At 39.6% G+C, this 21,194-nt stretch overlaps 3 protein-coding genes across 4 annotated transcripts in view; 2 read left to right on the top strand and 1 right to left on the bottom strand.

Annotated features, from left to right (window-relative positions):
• The window catches only part of LOC124157965 (HEAT repeat-containing protein 5B), a 79,721-nt gene extending 76,604 nt beyond the window's left edge, over positions 1-3,117 (bottom strand). Inside the window, exons 1-2 of the mRNA XM_046533088.1 lie at positions 3,061-3,117; positions 2,643-2,831 (exon numbers count right to left, since the gene is read on the bottom strand). Coding sequence (XP_046389044.1) covers positions 2,643-2,798 — 156 coding nt within the window. The 5' untranslated portion in view covers positions 2,799-2,831; positions 3,061-3,117. The remainder of the gene's footprint in view (positions 1-2,642; positions 2,832-3,060) is intronic.
• Positions 3,118-3,228: 111 nt separating this feature from the next.
• LOC124157968 (golgin subfamily A member 6-like protein 1) lies at positions 3,229-12,497 on the top strand. Of its 2 annotated transcripts, none has more exons than XM_046533093.1 (9): positions 3,229-3,540; positions 3,680-3,861; positions 3,993-4,097; positions 4,292-4,383; positions 4,511-4,667; positions 5,779-5,953; positions 7,388-7,572; positions 9,051-9,443; positions 11,652-12,497. In XM_046533093.1, exons 1-8 carry the CDS (start codon positions 3,462-3,464, stop codon positions 9,294-9,296), a joined length of 1,221 nt encoding a protein of 406 aa, XP_046389049.1. In that variant the 5' UTR covers positions 3,229-3,461; the 3' UTR covers positions 9,297-9,443; positions 11,652-12,497. The 2 variants fall into 2 exon arrangements, with proteins under 2 accessions (XP_046389049.1, XP_046389048.1); XM_046533092.1 differs by having other exon boundaries at positions 5,779-5,965.
• Positions 12,498-16,437: 3,940 nt separating this feature from the next.
• On the top strand, positions 16,438-20,233 carry LOC124157964. The gene is made up of 3 exons (XM_046533087.1): positions 16,438-16,790; positions 18,937-19,122; positions 19,809-20,233. Exons 1-3 carry the CDS (start codon positions 16,695-16,697, stop codon positions 20,106-20,108), a joined length of 582 nt encoding a protein of 193 aa, XP_046389043.1. The 5' UTR covers positions 16,438-16,694; the 3' UTR covers positions 20,109-20,233.
• The last annotated feature ends 961 nt before the right edge of the window (positions 20,234-21,194 follow it).

The raw sequence follows: 21,194 nt of genomic DNA, 5'->3' as shown, positions 1-21,194 counted from the left end.
GAATGATTGATGAATGGATGAGTGATCGGTTAACTGATGCAGAGGTGTGAATCGCTGCTCATGATGAGCACATTACCCGGAAATTCACGAGAAAGTAATTATATACGTCCTCTAATTCTCGTAGTAAGGCACAATTCGGACTTCCATTAAAATCCATTAATTGATATGAAAATAAAAAAAACTGCAAAGTAAAATGAATGGGGATGAGTGGAAACAGTGATATCAAAAATTAGACGAGAGAAAAAAAATATTACCATCACTAGGACTCAAACCCGGGACTCATACATTGGGTCACACGACTAGTGCCCTAGACAGCGCTGCCACGGCTGTAGTTGAGAGGAAGCGATTACTCCAGGGAAGTAATGGTGCGCGAAATCTTTACATGAGAATATCTCTCGAACCCGGGCCTATGTGAAAGAAAGCTGTGACACTTTTTCTACCTTGCCTATGTAGTTTCAGAAAATAACATCCGCATCCAGATTCCGAACATCACTTTGGCGATGTCTCATAGTAAGCAAAAATGAGAAATAACTATGCATCATATTAACAAGTGATACGATTGTTATGTGTTATGTTGTTCCTAAACCAATATTGTCCTAACAAGGGATGGAGCAAATTTTCTGTCCCCTGAGAAAAAAGTTCTCATGGGTGTTTCCCACGGCTACGTTTTGGGACCAGTTCTGTTCCTGCTATTCATAAATGAGAAAAAATAACAAAACCCTCTGTTCACCACTAAGTTGATGTCAGCATGCCTGTTTTAAAATCTTAAAATGTTGCAAAACCAACCATGAGGTCCAGAGGATGTTCGATCGTTACTAAATTCCTACACACTTATTTATTTGCTGAAATTCAATTCCTATCTTGCATAACTATTTGGGCAGTTGACAGGAGTAAATTTTTACTACCTTTTCCATCATCCAGTCCCCCTTCAGCACCCCTAACCACTAGCTGCTGTTTGTGTGTGAGATGCTGTTTTTTCATACTCTAACTAAACCAATTTTCCATGACAGCATATATCTGATTACATGTAAGATTCATTCCCTCATTGTTTTATCATAATCATGTCCAGGAATATCAGAATCGTTCATATCAAATGGAAAACCACAAATTCACAAAAGCTGTTGATATCAATAGGCTTTACAGCACTAAGTATAATGATCATTACACTCTGTTTAAAGATGACTAAACTGTCCACTCAGGTCACTAAATCTTACTAAAAGCAATGCAATGGTGAAAAGGTCATAAAAAACTGTAATAATGTATTAAACTTATAATTTCCATACAGATATGTAGCTTGAAAAAATATGGAGCCACACAGATACTACCACGACATAAGCACTCAACAATTGCCCACCAAATCAAATCCGCTCATCTAGGAGCCCAGCAATACACATACGCTCAGCTGGCAGTAGCCGGAGCAAAAACGCTCACCACTGAAGCTTGGAGAATTGGAGGCGAGCGTTTACGCTCCAGATGCTGCAAGCTGAGCGCATTCGTGTTGTTGGGCTCCTAGATGAGCGGATTTGATCTGGTGGGAGATTATTGAGCGCTTGTGCAGTAGAGTTATCAACATGATTACAGCTCTCCTCCAAAAGGATTTCACGGTTAGATCAATTGAGAGATTTTGTTGAGTCGCGTTTACCAGAGTCAACCTAGATCATTAAAACCATGAGCCATAATGGTGTCAGATGAAAAAGATTATACATAATTTTGTGTCAGAATAATGCCCTCTCTTCAACTACATCGTCAGGGAATCACGTTCTGAGACCCAATGAAAGTATATCCTGAAGAAACATTAAACTGGATTTAAAATAATTTAACTTTTTTCCCCTGGCATACTTTGAACAATTTACATGTATTCTGGTAATTTAGAAAATTTGGTAACTATTGTCTAATTGGTACATATGATAAGAGGTAATGATGGAAGAAGGACGAAATCCTCCTCCTTCCATGAAGTAAAATTACTCAAAATGAGAAGACAAATATTCTAATTCACTGCAAAATACTTGCTCTTAAACATTAAACTTATAATTATTTACTACAATAACATCGGGTGTATGCTGCACACCTGAAGATGATGCAGTGTCATTGTAGCCCAGGTGGGAATTAAGTTGCTTTTCAATTTGCATAACATTAGATTGAAATAGGTATCATCGGAATCTACCGACTTTATTTGCATAACACAATCACTATGATGGAAGAACTGAAGTAGTAAGAAGAGGTTGGAGTAACTTTAAGTCCCCGATAGATATACGCACGTCCGACCTCAGAAATTAGTCGCCAAAACAATTTCTGGCAGGACAAAACTTTGGGGAGTTTTTATATCAAGACAGACTGCATAATATGAACCTTGTTTTTATAAAATAGGTTGCTGAAATCTATATGTCATAAGGACGACTAGAGCAACTATTTATTACAAAATAAATTGCAGAAAAACCTCTACTCATTCACATGCTTTTAAAACAGCACTTCTATAATGAGAACCTTGTGGAGGTACATCCTATGGCTACATAAAATAATATAATTCTAATTCGCTTTCGCAACAAAATAGGAAGCTACCGTTGAAGACAAATCATAGCTCAAAAAATCACCAACGGCGACACTCATAAGACTCCATAAACCGGTATAAGACTAGCACTCACTTTGTGCGCGACTGGAAGGACTTTATCCAAAAAGCGTAGCCATTCAAGCACGAATATAGGTCGGGTCTCTTCCGGTAGCCGAGCAAGAGCTTCTTCATCCAAATTTAAGCTGTGACTAAGCTCGAGCAACATCAGTGTCGGAGGATTCGCAGCCATTATATTTCCTGATCACAACTAACTTGATGACACCTAATCAGAAATCATAAAATAAGGGCATTAAGCACTTGCATAAATATATGGTCAACGGAGTCGCCAAGCTGGCGACTTGATGAGGAATTGGAATGTAAAATTGTAACCCATACATCCCACTTGCTTTTAAAACTACACGTAATGACAGACTTAAATCTACAATCGAAAATTGTTTACGTCAATCACAATGCAAAATTAGAAAAGCAATGATATTAATATAAGCAGACACCTGCAGCTTGGTGAAAACATCTGATGGAACAACTGAGTGACGATGGTTGTATTGCGTTGGTTGTATTTCGAATTTCAATTACTTAAATCGTTACAGTTTATGCAACCCAAAAACTTTTTGTGTACAGGACTCACCTTGCTTAGCTGACTGAATTTCACCCAAATTTCTTCAATTTCAGCATTTTTTACCATACATATAGTTATATAAATACACCTCTATCATAAATGAGAGATATTTCAACGAGATACCATCCCTCTTAGGATGAAAGTATCCGTGTTTAAAATTAGGTGATGTGGTCACTCTGAATTTCGATTCAATGGCTCTATGATTGTTCAAAGTACGTCGACGTAGGCCAAGGGATTTTACTTATGCAATGACAGGGGTCAGTATCGGTGTTTACGATGGAAAAAGATAGAGACCTGCGAGAAATCATTGATCAACAGCAGGAGAAAATTAAACAATATAAGGCACGTCTCGGTGGTAAGATATTAGTGTTTTACCATAATCATAGCACCCTTGTGACAATCTCGGAGAAAAGAAATCCTATAGATATTTTCATTAGGGCAGCCATGGCTCATCAGATTGCTGCATTACCTATCTCAAATTATTTCCCTGCTAGATATTGTCACCGCCTACAAAGGCCTCGCCAAGGAGAAGGAGGCTTTGGAAGCAAGTTTAAAGGCTTTAAGTGGGCGTCCAAAGCCTACCAAGAAATCCAGTGTCAAAGGAAAAAAGGAAAATGCCACGGATTCAGAAAAACAGAAAGATGAAGAAGTCAGTGAAAATAGATCCGTGCGTGAAGTAAGTAGATCATATTGCTCTTTTTCCTAATAAACTCTTGCCCACCATTGTGTAAATAAGTGCGTTATTAGGGAAAACATTGGATCTATTAATGCTTCATGTATTCAAATGATCGATTTCTTCAATTACAGATTGAAACATTATCGGAGTCTTTAACTACTCTCTCTCAGGAGAAATCAAGATTAGAGGCCAGCTTTCAGGCAGATCGTAAGCGTTTGATGGTGGAGAAAGATGAGGTTAGTTTATTAAACGACTTTAAAAATTCATGTATTAATATGTGCAGTCTTTCATGGCTGAAAGTTGTAACGTGTAAATTAATTGCCTCTGTTCTGTAGCAGTGACTTAAATCTTGTGAAAATTTTATTAACATTTAAACACAATCAGTTTCGTCAAAGACATCCTCTAATTACCACTCAACTTCATCTTGCAGTTGGAAATGGCTGTGAAGGAGCTTTCCGAAAAATTACTCCTTGAAAGGCAGCAAAGAGGTACAGAACAAAACAATTATGGGAAAATGATAAGGTACAAGTCAATTCTTCATTTTGGTTGTTTTTTTAATTGAAAATAATTGAACTGCTCATATAACTTTGGTAAAATTGATTATTGTGCTGAATTTCATTGATTATCATTTAAAACCTTCTGCCATCAGGAGATGGGAGGAGGCAGAAGCTGAGTGGCGTTTATTAGCAGCCTCTCAGGAAGAAAGGATTCGTAGTCTTGAGAGTCGTGTAACCCTTCTATCCGAATCACTTGCAGCTCAATATGCCATTCATCAAAGAGACTACGGTGTGATGCAAGTGCTCAAGGTGAGTAGTATGGGTAGAATCGCACTCTGCATGCTTACATCAAAATGGTTGGCTTATAAAAGTACATAATATTTACTCAATTATTCAGTGATTCAGTCATTTGAGCTATTAATTGGTAAGTGTGACATGATACTTATGAATTGCTGGCTCTCCCGTCTTTATGTGTCTCACAGACTGTCAAGGCTTGGATCTTTCTGGTGCAATAATTCAATGCTTACATTGAAAACACATCTCCAAGTGCTTATGAGCATTTATGCTCTATTGTTGCTGAATATGCTGCCGAAGGTCATCAGTTTGGCGTGGACAACTTGAAGTTATAGCAGAAGAAAAAACTATAATACCCATCTGGTCAGGGAGGCAATTGCAATCCGAAAGAATTGGGATAATTTAAAGTGAGGCAAGGGCCTGAGGCTCAACGAAACATGGAGACCCTTGATTTCAAAATGTAAACCCCTACGGAACCATCCCCTTTAACCAAAATAATCGCAGAACTAAGTACACCTAAGGATTAAGTTCCCCATGAAAAAATATTTGACGTAGCCGTGTCTCCCGATTGCCAGTCTTGCTTGTTAGCCAGTTACACCACCAAGCCATTTTCATTCTCAGAGCGAACCTCACCAAGAATTTTCCGAACAAGGTGATGATGTCCCAAGTCCATACTGGCACATGTGGTGGAGGTTGTGCTTTCAGGAGTCACTGTCTAAGTGAAAAACCCCTTATTTTGTTGCTGGTCGGCGACAACGAATTTCAAAGCACTGCATGAAACAAGTGACTTTGTATGCAGTCACAAACTTTTTTGTGACTTTGTATGCAGTCACTGGCTTTTTTCATGGCGAACTTCATCCTTTGGTGTATTTAACTGTGCGCATGTGTGCATGACTCAGAGAATCTGACAGCCATGTCATCATCGATGCCACTCTGCAAAATCTTCTTTCTTTTTTGACTCATTTAAAAATTGATCTACCCAGCTAGCTGCAAGTAGGCATTGTCATCCTTTATAAGTAGTACATATCTAAGTCTTTCAATTATAGATTTTGGTACAGTTCGGTCAAAAAAGCAATATTTCTATCATATGCTTTCGTGGCTCTTATTCCCTTTTATATTTTTCCAGGAGCGCATGACTGAGTTGTCATTGGACCGAATGGGCGTGCATAATGCACCATCACATGTCAAGGAACCAGTGCCAGCAGATGAAGATATTGAGAACTCAAATCAACTTGTGACATTGCCTCCAGAATTGGCTCCCCTTAATCTCGTAAATGGAGATAAAATCTCTTCAAATGAAGGTGATTCACCAGGTATTGTACTTTTTTGTAAAATAATCTATTAAATGTGGAAAAAGTGGTGGGAAAACTTGTTTGAACCCTGCTAATTTGTTGAAAGTAAATAGCTTGCAAATAAAAGCATGAAATAACATAGTTTTTGAACCGGGACCGGAAGCCAATGCCAAAGCATGCAGTCTAATGAATGCTACCAATGCTCCGGAGTGCTCCCATGAGGTTCCTTTATTCACTACCATTTGCTTCCAAGCACCAAGGGCTCAGTGGTGATGTCAGGAGAAATGTCATCTTGCTGGTTCCCACCTCACTCATAAAGCTCCCAGAAAATCTAGCATCAAGCTGTAGAGAAGACATATTGACTGCAACATTCAAAATATGATCAAAGTGATGGGAGTTTATCTCGCAAAGTATTTTATGTCTATAACATTTTCGTCATTTTATCCCTGATTATTACTACTTTGATGATAATCTGTAAAAATATGCGTACATATGTTATTTCCTCAAAACATTGCCTACTAAGTTCTGACATGTAGTTAGTTTTAGAATTATGTACTTTGAAACCAGAATAAGTGAGGACCTTTGAGACTGCTACTGGAACAACAAAAACAAAACACCTTCTGCATGAGATGTATTTACCCTCTTGACGTACCCAACCTGGAGTTCAGAAAGAGGTGCATTAGAATAAGTTGTACGAGCTGCAAAATAAATTTGTAAAGTATCTTCCACTTGGGAATTTTTTATTTCATTTCATGTGCTATGGTGATAAGCATTCTACAGACATAAATTTATATTGTTAGAAATATTCATTTGGTGGAATCTGTGGAAAATAATTTACTCATAAAGAACATGCATGTCAACTTTGCTCTCACTGAATTAGAAAGTGTGGTGTTTACAATTAAAGAATTATGTATTATGATGCATGAAAAAGTATATGCAACAGCATTTTTGAATGGGTTCACAATCTTTTACTGGAATTTTTTAAATTTGGACTTAAGTTATAAATAGTAGTTCTTGTGTTTTTTTTTACTCATATTTAGTTTTATAGATTGAAGTCATGTATTTCTTTTCTAAAGACTATCTCAGAAACACGAAAACTTCTTCAGATTAACTGTAGGATAAAGTATTTAATGCCAATTAGTCCAATGGAGAGTTTTGTCTGTCATATTTTTCTTGAGAAAATATGAAACATAAATGATTTTCACACACTGTGAGAAAAAACCTGTATAAGCTCACATTGAAAAGAAAATCTGCTACCTTCCCATGACATTCCTAGGAATTGCAGCTGCAATACATATGTATTAAGAAATAAAATAGTTCAATGGAAAATTTGAATGAAAAAATGAAGTATACAAATAGGGTGTTTCTTGAGAACTATGAGTTATTGCATTTTTGAATTTGTCTTCAAGTCATTAATTTCAGTGTGTTTTTCTTCACAAATAGAGAGCCCAAATGATCAAATTACACTTGGGAATACCTCAACACCAGCTCCTGTGAATGAAGATAAGAAGGGTGATGCTATTATTACCGCTGATTACACTGCCTTGCAAGAAAAAATCAAAGAGCTAACTAACAAGCTTATTTTGGAAGAAGAAAAATGCAATAAAGCTGAACGTGTAATATCTGAGGTGAGTTTACTGCCTCTAATGCCTTAATTAGTGCAGTTTTTCTCTCATGGTTTGATTTGCACTCATTGAGCAGCCCTTTATCATCTAGTCTTGTGCCAGTGCATTAATGAAACCATTAGTTAATATCCATTGTAATTAGTCACCTAATCATGACTAATCACATGTTTTAAAAGGCACGGGGGTTCGGGTTGGTGTGGTGGCTAGAGTGTTGGCTTCCCACCCGGCGAGCGCGGGTTCAAATCCCGGCAGTGGCAGAGAATTTTCAGAGACTGTCCGATCCCTACTTGATTGTTGTGTGGAGGACATTTCAAGCGTAACACTCCGTCCGTCGGATGGGACGTTAAGCCGTGGTCCCCTTGGCGCCTTTCGTCAAGAGCAGGCTAATGCCGATGCCGGGTTTCTCTCCACCCTTCCTTCCATACCCTTCCCTCATGGCGCAAATGACCTCAGCTGTCGGTCGCCTCCTCCAAATACCATACCTTAAAAGGCACTGTTTGAAAGCTTGTGTGTAATGTTTTGTTTTTTTAATTTCCCTCGGACTGTTTCTGCTGTCTGATGCAAAAAATAACTTGTTCGATAATGAGATTAGCACAATTTTTCAATTTGTGCACATCAAAACATCTCTTGTGGTAATGTTCCTTAGCCCTCTCAGCAAAAATTAATTATCATATGGAAATATCCAATCCCAAACAAGTTCTGTGCGGCTATTGTAATATTTTTAAGGCACACCATCTCCTACATCTACAAAGACCTATCTTTTGGAATATTTCTGGACTGTGATGAGGAAAAATGTGTATACGTATACCAGGGTTCCTACTCAACCGTGAAAACCTTAAAACCGTGAATTAGCCGTGAATTTCGTCTACCTTGAAAAAACCTGGAAATACCTGTGAATTTCGTCGTAAAACCTTAAAAACCTCTCAAACTTGATTGTAGATCTACGATTGAAAGTTCAAAAGAAAAATCGATACTTTGATCATGTTTCAAGGCCAAGTCACGTACAGACACAGTTCATGCATTTATCTGCACACGTATATTCGAAGCGCAAATATTGGTCCATGTGTCATGACGACAAACAGACCCTAAGGCTGTGACTGGAAGACCTTTAACCAAAGTGATAATTAACCCTGGCGAAAACATCTTCACTTCCCCATCACCCTCTATTTTCCCACTCACAACCTTTAGCCGGCCCTAAATTTTGCTAATGATAGGTGATGTCATAAGAGCACTCATTTCTGCATTTGCATTCCCGGCGTTTATTGCGTTCGCTATAGTTTTAGTTAACGTGCAGCCAGTGATTTTTATGTGATCAATATTTCTTCCTAAAATGGCTTATCAATAGACCGTGAATTTGACGCAATTTTGACCGTGAAAACCTGGAAAAAACCTTGAATTTTATAATGTAGTTAGAGTGGGAACCCTGGCATACACATTGCAGGTGAAATCTGAATTCTTAAATGGGTATTTTTGATTTGCAGGCAGTGAGGCAGGAGAGGGAAGAATGGGAAAGGCGTCTTGAGGTGGCCACTTCGGAATTTCGGCTGAAGACGTCTCAGTTGGAGGGGGAGATGCTGCGCCAGCGGCAGAGGTCTCTCGCCCTCCTCGACGAGAAGGACGCCGAGATTTCGCGGCTGAGGACGTCTGTCGAGTGGAAGGAGGCGTTCCCTGCCCTGGGGGGGAGGGTGGAGGGGGGGGGGGCCTCCTCTCCTGCACCACGCGCATGAGACGGCACGGCTGGAGCTGGAGCTGAGGGAGGTGCGGGCAGAGAGGCGTATTCTGGAGACACAGCTGCACGACGCGCGCCGTGAGAACGCCTTGCTGGATGAGGAGCGCAAGAACGAAGTTGCCTCCCTCAAGGCAGAAGTCGATCGGTGAGTCCACTGCACGTTGAGGATATTTTTGTCTGCATGGGTATACTAGCTGCTATTTTTAAGTGACATTTTCAGGAGCCGCTCTGTGAAGCCCTTTGTTTTCCAATCCATTGAACAGACTGCCCCTTTACTCATGTTTCAGTTTTGATGCCCAATTTCAAGTGCTTAAAGCTGTGCAATTTTGATCAAATTTGGGGCATATGTCAGAAAGAGTTGTAAGTTTTGTTTGACATACACCAAATTGTATTATCTTGACCTTTTGACCTCATAATGTGGGTCCAAACATAGAATTTTATTTTGCCTCGTCATGTTTCCATTATAAAAATGTTGAGATGGAAAAAAGTCTGAATTTCATGGTGAAAATGTTATTTGCTGGGTTTATGGCCGTGGGAAAAACAATGGAAGTGATTTCATTGGCCAAAAATCCAACAGTGACCATTGTAAGGTGAAAGGGGTGGTCACCACTGAGATCAAAGAGTAGGAAAAAGAGAAGCTTGGCTACCATGGTGTCTAAACTTCGATTTTCAAGGCTGTACAAGTCAATGGTACAGTCCACATTCCTGTAATGTCAACTTGTTGACCTTCAGGAGTCATGCGTGGGTCAAATGTCACTGAGATTTGCCCCACTCTATCTATACATAAAAATCCCTCTCGTCAACCAATAGACCTCCAACAGTGAAACAGAGGTCAAAGGTCACCAAAGTATCTGGTGGGGTATCCTGGCAACCCAAGTGTCAAACAATAGGTCTGGAAAGATGAAAAAGTCAAATTGCAATGACATTAGATCACCATCGGCAGCCATTTGACCACCAATGGCCATGCGATTGCATATTAAGGGTGCCAAAGATAATGTTTTTTTTTTTTACCCCCTGCAGTGCCAATAATTCCCTAATAGTTGGTATTCATTGGCTGTATATAAAAGAAAGGCAATAACGATCAAAACTACCTCTTTCATCAAAGGCTTTAATTATCATCCTAAAATACTCGGTCTGAGTTTGTTTCTTCTCTCAAAGTTGTAGGCTGCTGACATGTTGAGAAACTGAACCTTCCTGTTGGAAAACCAACTCCGTTGTCAATATCTCATCTTTCCCAATTCTTCTAATATTTCTCTTATCCCTTAGGCTCCAATGATATTTTTTGACAGGGTGCTTTATCCCTATTTGGTGCAAGTGATTCTCTTCTTGTGCAAAGGATTTCATCTGCTCTTTGACTTGCCAAATGTCAGTTATGCTAGGTCCTTAAATTTTCTGATAAGAATAATGCCTACTTAAATTAGTGCATAGCTATAACTGAATTCAGTTTGACGTTGTGTCCAGGGTATTATGGAATGCATCAAAATAATAACATGAAGTCATTTTTATTGTGCATGTATCAAATACAATAACTTCCTCACTATTTTGCTTAATGTGATGAGTGATATGTTAAAATTCTTTACTTTTGGCTCGAAAATGGCCAGTGCTCATGGTTGAATAAGTAGAACTTCTTTCAATGACTGCATTTCATGGAGAATTTTTTAGGTTCTGTATTTGTATGATTAGTGCATAGAATTTGTCATGTGTAGTGCACTTGTACTCAGCTTTCTTTAGAAATTTTGTGTGGAGAGGCAAGAGGTGGCCCTGAGTGAAATACATAGGACAGGTTATAAAGGATATAAAATAAAAAATGTCGCTATGAAAAGGCTACCAGAATGTAGGGCTGAATCAAACCTATCTTAGGATTGTTGACTTATTATGATGATGCAGAAAGGTTTCTCGGGTTTTCCACCGGTTGATGTCGTCCATGTCTCCCGACGTTTCGATCTGCGACTTGCTGATCATCCTCAGGGGATCTTCCGAATGCCGTTCTTCAAAAATTTTTTTTTTGAAGAACGGCATTCGGAAGATCCCCTGAGGATGATCAGCAAGTCGCAGATCGAAACGTCGGGAGACATGGACGACATCAACCGGTGGAAAACCCGAGAAACCTTTCTGCAACTGATACGCCGGGAAAATCTAAGATCATACATATTATGATGATGATCGCAATGATAGTATTTTTTGTGTGCAAAAGTATTACTTTTTCCTCCATGGATATCTTGCCACATAATTGTAATGAGTGTTGTACCATTGAAAAGTTAGACCCAAAAGATTACTCAGTCTCTATTGCATTATTTAATGTGATGGAAACACTGCCTAAAAATATACATTGCCATGTGTCTCTTGCTTACAGGCTCAAGTGGTGTCAATCTCGGGAAGGTTCTCACCTAGAGTATTTAAAAAATGTTGTCCTTAGCTATTTGTTGACTACAAGAGAGTCCCGGCGATGCCACATGCTGAGTGCTATTGCTGCAGTACTTCGCTTTACCCCGGACGAATGCAGTCGAGTCTCTAAGTTGCATCGATTTTCTACCCAACAATAAATCTGTGATAACCGTGCAGTGACACATGAATTCTCAGGAGAGAATTGCCGAGATTGAAGTCCTAATGTGGTACTGAAATTGCCCTAAATCATGCATTTCCTTTTAATTGTTATTTTTTCAGTAAATTAATTAATTCATTCATTGAGATTTTTCCTCTATTTTCTGGGTGTGGAAGTTGGTACTTTGTGTGAGTTTTAGGGATATTCTATTTAATAAGTGAAGGTTGTACAGTTTTAGAATTTTCTTGGGGAAAATAGTATCTTAATTTAGTACATTTCCTCATCAAAATACCATTTCATGGTTGATTTCTTCCATAATACATTATGTGAATTGTAGCCTTGTTCACAACAACATTGTGACTCAAATGAATGATTACACAAATTCTCCCTACCTTCAGTATGTTTACAATTTTGATGCGTTAATGAAATTATCTCCTTGAAGTATCTCCATGTTTTGATTTAGCATTTGAATTAGTAATTTCAAATTAATAGTGATTCCCAAAGCCTGACCAATTTTTGATCTGACCATGTTGTGCCTAACAAAGTTTCCTTTTATATACTGAATTCTCATTTGTAAAACTGTGATTGAAATAAATAATTTATTGTATAGTGTGTAATTCACTGTCTGATGAAGTAGCATTAAAGTTTTGTAAATTGTATTTGACTTTTATTTTCAGAACATCCTTTGCTGTGTGATTGGTAAAATTAATGTCTTGATCAAATTTTTTAAGCGAAAGATTGACAATTCGAAGAAAAGTGGGCCACAAGCTAAATGTATAAATATGTGATTTACTCTTTAATGAGTCAATGAGAAATTACTGTAAAAGTTTTTTTATAAGCTGAATCCATTTTCCTCTACATTTGAATTGTGAACTATCTTGTCAGGCAAAAAACCAATCCATCATTGTGACCCGCTACTACTGCCCATGCCAGTTAGGTGTGTGGGACTTGTGGCGCAGTAAGGGGGGTGTTTTGGGGGATAAACCCCCTCCCCCAGAGCTCAGAGAAATATTTAAGTTTAATCCATGTTACTTATAGAATACAGTTAACAATAATCAAATATCCCTCATAAAGCCGTAAAACTTGCCACTTTGAACCATTAATCTTAAAATTTTCAGGAGGGCGGCCCCCACAAATCTCACATACCCTGGCGGGTATGCAAAAACCCCACACCCTTTAGTATTAGATGCGCCTAAACCCCCCCCCCCCTCCCTAGCTTTGATTCTTAGCTGTGACCGTGTGTGGGACTTCCTTACAATTACCTAGTACAAAAAATGAAGTCTGCCTCAATTTTCCTCTTTCATGCTAAATTGAATATAAGGATGCTGCTGATTCATGTAACTAATAGTTGATCCAGAGTATTCACCATTCAAATTTCCAACGGATGAAAGAGTCACCGTGATTGTGGAAAAAAATTGTAAATGGGCATAGTGAAACCAAATTAGGAGCTTATTAGCTTCAGCAGAATATTGAATGAAGAGATGCTTAGGCTGTTTGTGGGGAGAAAGAGAGAGGTAGTAGTAAGTGTCAGCCTGCTCAATAGTACTTTGCATATCCATTGAGAGGGTTTATCAGTCAGGGATGAAATTAATCCTCAACCTTGAAATGCAGAAATCATTAATTTCCAGAATCAGGAAATTTCCATGAATCATTTGCGATTTTTTGAGTAACTGGTGAGTCAGGAATTATTAAACTTGTACTTTCAAGGACTCCATACCTGAGTAAGTGATAGTCAGTAACTACATACTACTTTCAATGGAAATAGCAAAATAAATCCACAACATTACAATAGAAAAAAATCATCTATATTAGCCAATGTGAAACTGTAATTGATTCCAACATTGCTCCTTGAAACTATGCACTTTTATTGCATGCTACATTTTTTCACTTTGAAATTAATGCCTCCAGTAGGGAGGAAGAAAGCTGATGGTATAGCACATCAGCAAAGAGCTTCATTGGCTCATCAAATTTTCATTCTGGGATTTTCGATGGTTTAGAAACTATGGTTAGCTCTCCCTCTCACCCCCCCCAGCCCACTCTCAGAAAAACCCTTCGTTCAAGTGGCCTGTTAATATGTTCGACTACCTTCCTGCTCAGAAGATACTGTGCCTCCGCCACCATTCATGGACTGCCTCCCCAAAACAACACCCCAAAACTCCACCAGAAAGGAAGACTGTCACGTGGATGTTTGAATTTTTCTGTGGAAACACTTTGTCACGCCCAAAAAACCCTGTATTTCCCATGGCCTCCTCCCTTCCTAACCCCCACCACCTCTTTCTCTGTTTTTTCCTCGCATCATTTTCCCCTCTTCAATTCTCCTCCTCTCTATTCTGTCAACTTTCTTCTTCAGATTTTCCCATCTTCTCCCCCTTCTCTCTCCCCTTACTTTCCTCACTGAAGTTAAAAATTGTATAAATTAAATGCACTACACACCATTTTCCACCTTGAAGATTTCCACCTTGATGATGCAGTGACATCGAAACGTAAGAATCAGAATACATTTTATAATCGTGTAAAATTGTGTTTTTTTCAATACATAATATGCAGAAATCAATCGATTCAGCTTTTACTTTGTGAAAATCCATGTTGAAATGAAAATACACAACCCTGGTAACTTTTCACTACAAAATTATTTATTGGCACCATGCCTTTCGATGCTGAGGCGTCATTCTCAGGTACGCTGTTTATTATTCAGACAATCCAATAAATACCCAAATTCTTGCAGGGTGGGAGGGAGAAGGGTTATGCAGGGGGGTAATTTGGGGTGGAGTAGGAGGGTGGGTGAGGGAATGTTTGGGATGTGTGACTAAGCACAGGCTAGGAGAGGCTGGTAAGGTTCCTTGGCCACAGGAAAGGGTCGGTTTGGAGCGGGATAAATTGCGAAGGTTAAGTGCAGTGGTAATGAGAGTCCCCCCCCCCCCTGCATAACCCTTCTCCCTCCCCCTCCCCTGCTAGAATTTGGGTATTTCTTGGATTGTCTGAATAATAAACAGAGTACCTGAGAATGACGCCTCAGCGTCAGAACGCGTCATACCAATAAATAATTTTCCAGTGAAAAGTTTCCAGGGTTGTGTATTTTCATTTCAACATAAAATGCACTTGAAAAGAAGATGGTCATCGCATAACTGAAATGGATTTGTAGACTAATATGGAGGGGGGGGGGGCGTAATAGCTAGGGTGCGAATGCAACTTCATGATGTTATACACTGGCAATACGTCCAGAAAAATGGCTGGTTGAGCGAGATAGAGGTGAGTCTTCTGTGTTGGAGGGGTGGTTGCACGACTTTCCCAAACTCCTACAGCATATGCAATGCATCTTAACAAACCTCATCCAAACTATTAACTTTGAGACTGTACTGCTGTTGAAATAAAAACATTTGTTACAGAAAAATGTTTGTGATTTCAATTATGCCATTTCCCTCCACTTACAGGGGGAGGATGATCAGTGTCGCAGCGAGGGGGGGTTTTGAGGGATAAACCCCTCCCCAGAGCTCAGAGAAATTTTTAAGTTTAATCCATTTTACTTAATTGGATTGATATTACTAATAGAAGAGTGTAAGGATTAATAAAATATCCCTCTCAAAGTCGTAAAACTCACCATTTTCAACCATTTATCTTATAAGTCTGCATTTACTAATCTCGCACCTACCGCTTATCCTGGTGGGTATTCCATACCCCTAAACACCACAGTATTAGTTAACTAATACCGGGGTGTAATTACACCTAAACCCCATCCCAGCCTCAATTCCTAGCTGCGCCCCTGAGGACGATACCTTTGCCAAGCAAGTCCTACCGGCAGGGATGCCATCATCCCTCCAGTGCTGACGACGTGTCTCTAAATTTTCGCATGCATGCGTACAGATTATGGCTGGCTCCTCATCACAGGGCGCGAGAGGTGGGTGCTCTTCCGATCGCGGGCATCAGCCGCTGGCGCGTTTACTATGCGGTTAATTTTAAGCCGTGGGGCGGTTCTGAGCGGAGGGTAATTGCTCGCAATGAGGAAATGACGGCAACAAAAACGAAAGGATTATGTCAGGGATATTCTCGCGTAGCTGGCGCCCTCCTCCGTCGTCAATCTTCATTCGCGCGAACGCACCCGTAGGACGCCGTGCATATCTTCGCCAAGCACACGGAGTCTTTATTACGTCAACTTCGCGTCATCAATTGCAGTGTCTGCGCCGGGTAGTTCTACGCGACGCCATTTAAATGTAAAATAAATCAGAAGAACAAACGACAGGTCATTTTTAAAAGAGGACGCACTATGTAACCGTTACGCAGAATTTCCGGCGCGCCCGGCAACAAGGTCGATGAACTCGCTGAACATTGGATCTGAAAAATAACTAACGCGGAAAAAATATGCGAAATAAAAATTAACAATATGGAAAAGGTAGCGCACACCACGGAGTCTGCTCTGACAGAAAAACATCCTCCGATATTCTGTACGTAAACCATCAGATGTCAGCTTCGACATGCGTCGGTAATCTTATAATTAACCGTTCCTTTTTCCTCGGGTGGGCGATCCCGCCGCTCAATTCCAAGGAAAGAGTTTCACGAAAAAAAAAAAATTTCAGCCCAAGTGAGATCACGAGATTCCTACTCTTTATTGTGAGGGGGAAAGAGATGCTTGGCCCAAATGAATATGGCTCGTTCTGGAGCGTGGTAGGGAATTTCGCACGCGCATGATGTCACGCAGTGCAATGCAAAAGCGTGAGGGAAGAGCGCGAGGTTTACCACCCACGGCAGATACGAAGTGACAGTACTCTTGGATCGACGTATTCGCGCACAGCAGCCCTGGAGACCGACTGTGTCGAGCTGGAGGGTTTAACGCCGCAGGGAAAGAAAGCATCGGAGGCGATGGGGGCGCCACTCGGACACCGCGGCCTCCCCTTCAAGCTGGTCGCTGCAAAGGAGCTCAAGCAGCCGGGATTCTACCTAAAGTTTCTCGAAGTGGTGAGCAAACGTGATATTTCAGAAGGGCCTTAGGGGTGTGCAGCCATAAAAACGTCAAAAAGAAGTGACAACTTAGGCTCCAAAGGAGCAGAACTTAGGCTTTCTAAAGAGCATAAATTCAATAATTTTTTCGCATTTGACACAAATAAATGTGATACCATTGTTATTATCGTTATTATGTCAACTTTGTACTTCCAGGCAAGTTCAGATTTGACAAAAGGGGGGGGGGGGGAACAGCACATCCTACTTATTACCATCAAGCAGACACCAAGTTTGGAAACATATATTTGCCTTGCATGTCAGACAAAAGAAAAAGGGATGGGCTCCCCTTGAACTGCATAATAATTCTAAGTTTCCTTCCAATTTGCAGAAAATGCAAAGATAAAATGGAGAATGAGGCAAGGAGGTGGTTTCCTATTATTTTTTTATTGCCTAAATCGAAAGATTATTACTCCTGGAGTACGTATTTCACGCTTTTAGCTTTTTAAATGACGATATCTATTTTTTGCAATTAAATGAAAAGTGAAAAATTTCAAACGCACGAAAACACGACGGCTAAGTATGAATGCTGGGAAAAGCCCGTGTGACGTATTTCTGGTTCCCGCTGCCGCCATGTGATTTTAGCTTTTTAAATGACGATATCTATTTTTCGCAATTAAATGAAAAGTGAAAAATTTCAAACGCACGAAAACACGACGGCTAAGTATGAATGCTGGGAAAAGCCCGTGTGACGTATTTCTGGTTCCCGCTGCCGCCATGTGAGGTGACCTTAGAGCGAGGCTTTGAGCGCCACCACGATGCAGACTGCTAAAAGGTAGCGAAGTACCCTGTTAGCAGGTAGCGCTTATCTTAAATAAGGATTACTATTAAGTACCCTATCAAACAAAAGAAACTTTCTGATCTTAGGCAATTTTAATAGGTGATCTTTGATGTTTCCCTGAGCTCTGTGCCTCATGCATGCATTGGTAATCTCAGACGATGTAAAACTCCTATCCACTCATATAGACTCTAGGTCCCTGTGACGTCACGTGGAGTGGCATCGCATGGGTGCCAATCTGGCCTTTTTCAAATGAGGTTAAAATTGACATTTAACATTCGTCTTAACTGGGGTTTCTAAAACCAAATAATTTGTATATTATGAATACACTAATGGTAGGTCCAGGCCCAGAGGTCAGGGAAACATCTCTTAGTAATCACCTATTAAAATTGCCCAAGATTGGAAAGTTTCCTTTGTTAGATAAGGTATTAATAATCCTTATTTAAGCCAAGCTCTACCTGCTAGCAGGATACTCTATACTACCGCCATGCTCAGCAGCAAGCGGCCTGCATCGTAGCGGCATTCATAGTCTTGCACCCAAGTGGCCTCACACAGCAGCAGGGAGACATCACATGGGATTTTCCCAGCATTCATACTTAGCCATCGCATTTTTGCGCGCTTGAAATTTTTCTCTTTTCATTTAATCGCAAAAAATATGTCATCATTTAAAAATCTAAAAGCGTGAAAAATGCACTCCAGCAATAATAATCTTTCGATTTTTGCAATAAAAAATAATAGGAAACCACCCTATAAGTAGCCTATTTCTCTGAGCATAAAAAAATTCTCCCTTGTGGGCTATAAACATGATCAATCAAAAACTTATCTTCATGAAAAAGATACTGAAGCGTGAATAAGTTTTTGGAAGAGTCTAGTATTTGAATTGTCCAATATTTTACTTCTTAAAGTCCTCAGACAAAGGAATATTTTAATTAGCTCATGATCATTTGGTTACGGATTCACTCACTTGTAAATATCTATATGTACACGAGAAGCTGGTTCTCTGATGATGTCACAACATTTTTGAGTGGGCTACCAATTAGATATTTTCAAATCATGAGTGTGAGTCGTTCAGGGTAGAAATTTTTGTAAAGAAAATGTGCATGTACAGTAAAATTTCATTTTCCATCGCACAATAAATTTAATTTGACCTTCATCTATTCTTCTAGCCATTCAACGATACAAACTATATAACTCATAACAATATGAAAAAACAAGCTAGGGCAAAAAATTGGTAGAAAGTAATGATGATGATCCCAGAATTAAATTTTTGGGCAATAGTAGAAATTTATGGAGCAGAAAATCTCTAGCAAATGTTAATTTCCAAACTAGGGAATGCTGATAGCAACAGTTTCAGTTGCTCGGTTGGGGAAGGAAGGACAACCGCTGAGTTTTCACAAAACCTCCGTCGATGCAGACGGTCTGGGAAGAGGAGTTTGCATAGCATACTTAATCATCAGTCCTGTTCTCCTTTTGGGATATACTGTTGGGGAAGTCAGTGTTCAACGCCGAAAAATGGTGAGTGTTGCCATTTTGTAATATCTGTGAAATAGAATGAGGATGGAGGATGGCATTTCTTTACAAATAATTGGATTTTATTTGCTTGAGTTTAAAACTAAAAGATAAAGTGATTTTTAAACTCCTGGCTCCATTCTTGAGTAGATATTAAAAATATCTACTTATTCCTACCATCCTGTGTTTTGTGCTTTGCAGTCCTGTGAACAACAGGTTAAGCATGTTCATTACACAATCAGCAATCCATGTATGTACATGAATAAAGATCAAGAAAAAATATTTACATCAGACATTGATGACTGTTTAAAATCTTCAATAAGTTTCCCAATTAGAGCCAAATAAATTGCTTGATTTCAATCCATGACTTTAAATGGTTGTGTACTAATCGCCTATATTCCATTATCATATTTTTATGGTAGTATTCTTGGCTATATTGTAGTTAACACCACTTTACTTTTAAACACCTTGATCCGCATAGGCTCAACCATGTGCTGAATGAATAAAAATTTAAGATTATGATTGTTGAACTATTTTTGTCCCAGGAAAATCTTTTTAATCATACATGATTTTATTCCAATTCATTTCCTTAAATAGCACGTTGGTATTTCCCTGAAAGTTTACACTTCCTGTCTGTAGCACTTATTTACATTTTTTAAAAATCTTCTCTCTCATTCTCTTGGCAAACTAAGGAATTCCTCTTCAACGCAGCAGGGGCATTCCTGCTGATCCTCAGTGGATCCATTGCCATTGACTTTTGGAGATCAGTGGGCATGGCACCAATCTTCATGGAAAAGTCTACTTGGGAACGCATTCGCTCAGAATATACAAGTGCTGCACATGCCGAAAAAAATGCTGGGCTCTGCCTTGGATGTTTATCTGTGCTGACGGGATTTCTGTATTTAGCGGATGCAACATTTGGATATCGTCTGGGTGGGGTTGTTGAGAAAAAATCTAAGCAAAGCCATGGGCATTTACTCAATGTAAAATGACTGTAGCGAAAGAAGCTATAGCTTCATTGTGCACAGTTGCAACTGCTCCAAAACAGATAAAATAGAAAGCCTCATATTTCAGTAAATGTATTTATAAAAGCAACAAATAAAATGAGGACAAGCTATTTTATCTCATCCTTAAAACTACCAATCCTATGCCTGTCTGTGTCAACTACACACACTAACGAGGGGAGACCACGTACCTTGCTCTGCCTTTTCAATGCCGTATTTTTTATGGCTTTTGGAATGTTGAACACATCTCTGAACTAGTAGTGGTTCCGTTGAATGGGCCTTAGTTTGGCTGTAACTAAATAATTTTCATGCGGAACTTTTCACAAGCCGTATATAATTCCTAAATATTACACCTATTAATAGACTGGTCAGGTGGAGTATAGGTAGCGTGTGTGACTCTCACCCAGGGGGCAAGGGTTCGGAGCTTCGTCATGGAAGTATATTTTGCTGTCTTCATTGTGATCATACGACGTCAAGTTTTTCATTAATTTTCATTGTAGCAAGCATGGACATGAGATAATTTTTTTATCATCGCCGCATGAAAATTAATTAATTACAGCCAAACTAAGGCCCATTCAACGGAACCACCACTAATTCAGAGATGTGATCACTATTCCAAAGGCCATAAAAAATACGGCATTGAAAAAGGCGGAGCAAGGTACGTGGTCTCCCCTTGTAAGTTATTAGCCAAGCTGCATACATATCTGTACACTGGGCCTCAAGAGTAAATGTACAGCTCGAACAAGCCAACACTAAGGGCTCTCCCAAACCATGTCAAATTCACATGAGACTATATCTTCGGCGAGTAATGTTTTAGAAAGCAGATATGGAAAGAGGATCACGAGGTGAACTGGGGTGGAGAGGTGGGGGGTGGGGGGACGTGGCTAGATGGGGCATAGCCTGAGCCACCAAGTGGGAAGTGATTTGACTCAAACAAAGGAACTACAGCAGACTCCCCATTATCCGGCAGCAGTTTATCCGGCTTGCAGATTATGCGTGCATGATTTTCATTACCGCTGTGTGGAAATTTATATTTGATGTAAAGTAGCCAAGGGACTGTCAGGCTTGTGTATT

The sequence above is a fragment of the Ischnura elegans genome, chromosome 4 (genome assembly GCF_921293095.1).
Source record: "Ischnura elegans chromosome 4, ioIscEleg1.1, whole genome shotgun sequence".
NCBI lineage: Eukaryota > Metazoa > Arthropoda > Insecta > Odonata > Coenagrionidae > Ischnura > Ischnura elegans.
This window is presented reverse-complemented; position numbering and strand designations above follow the sequence as displayed.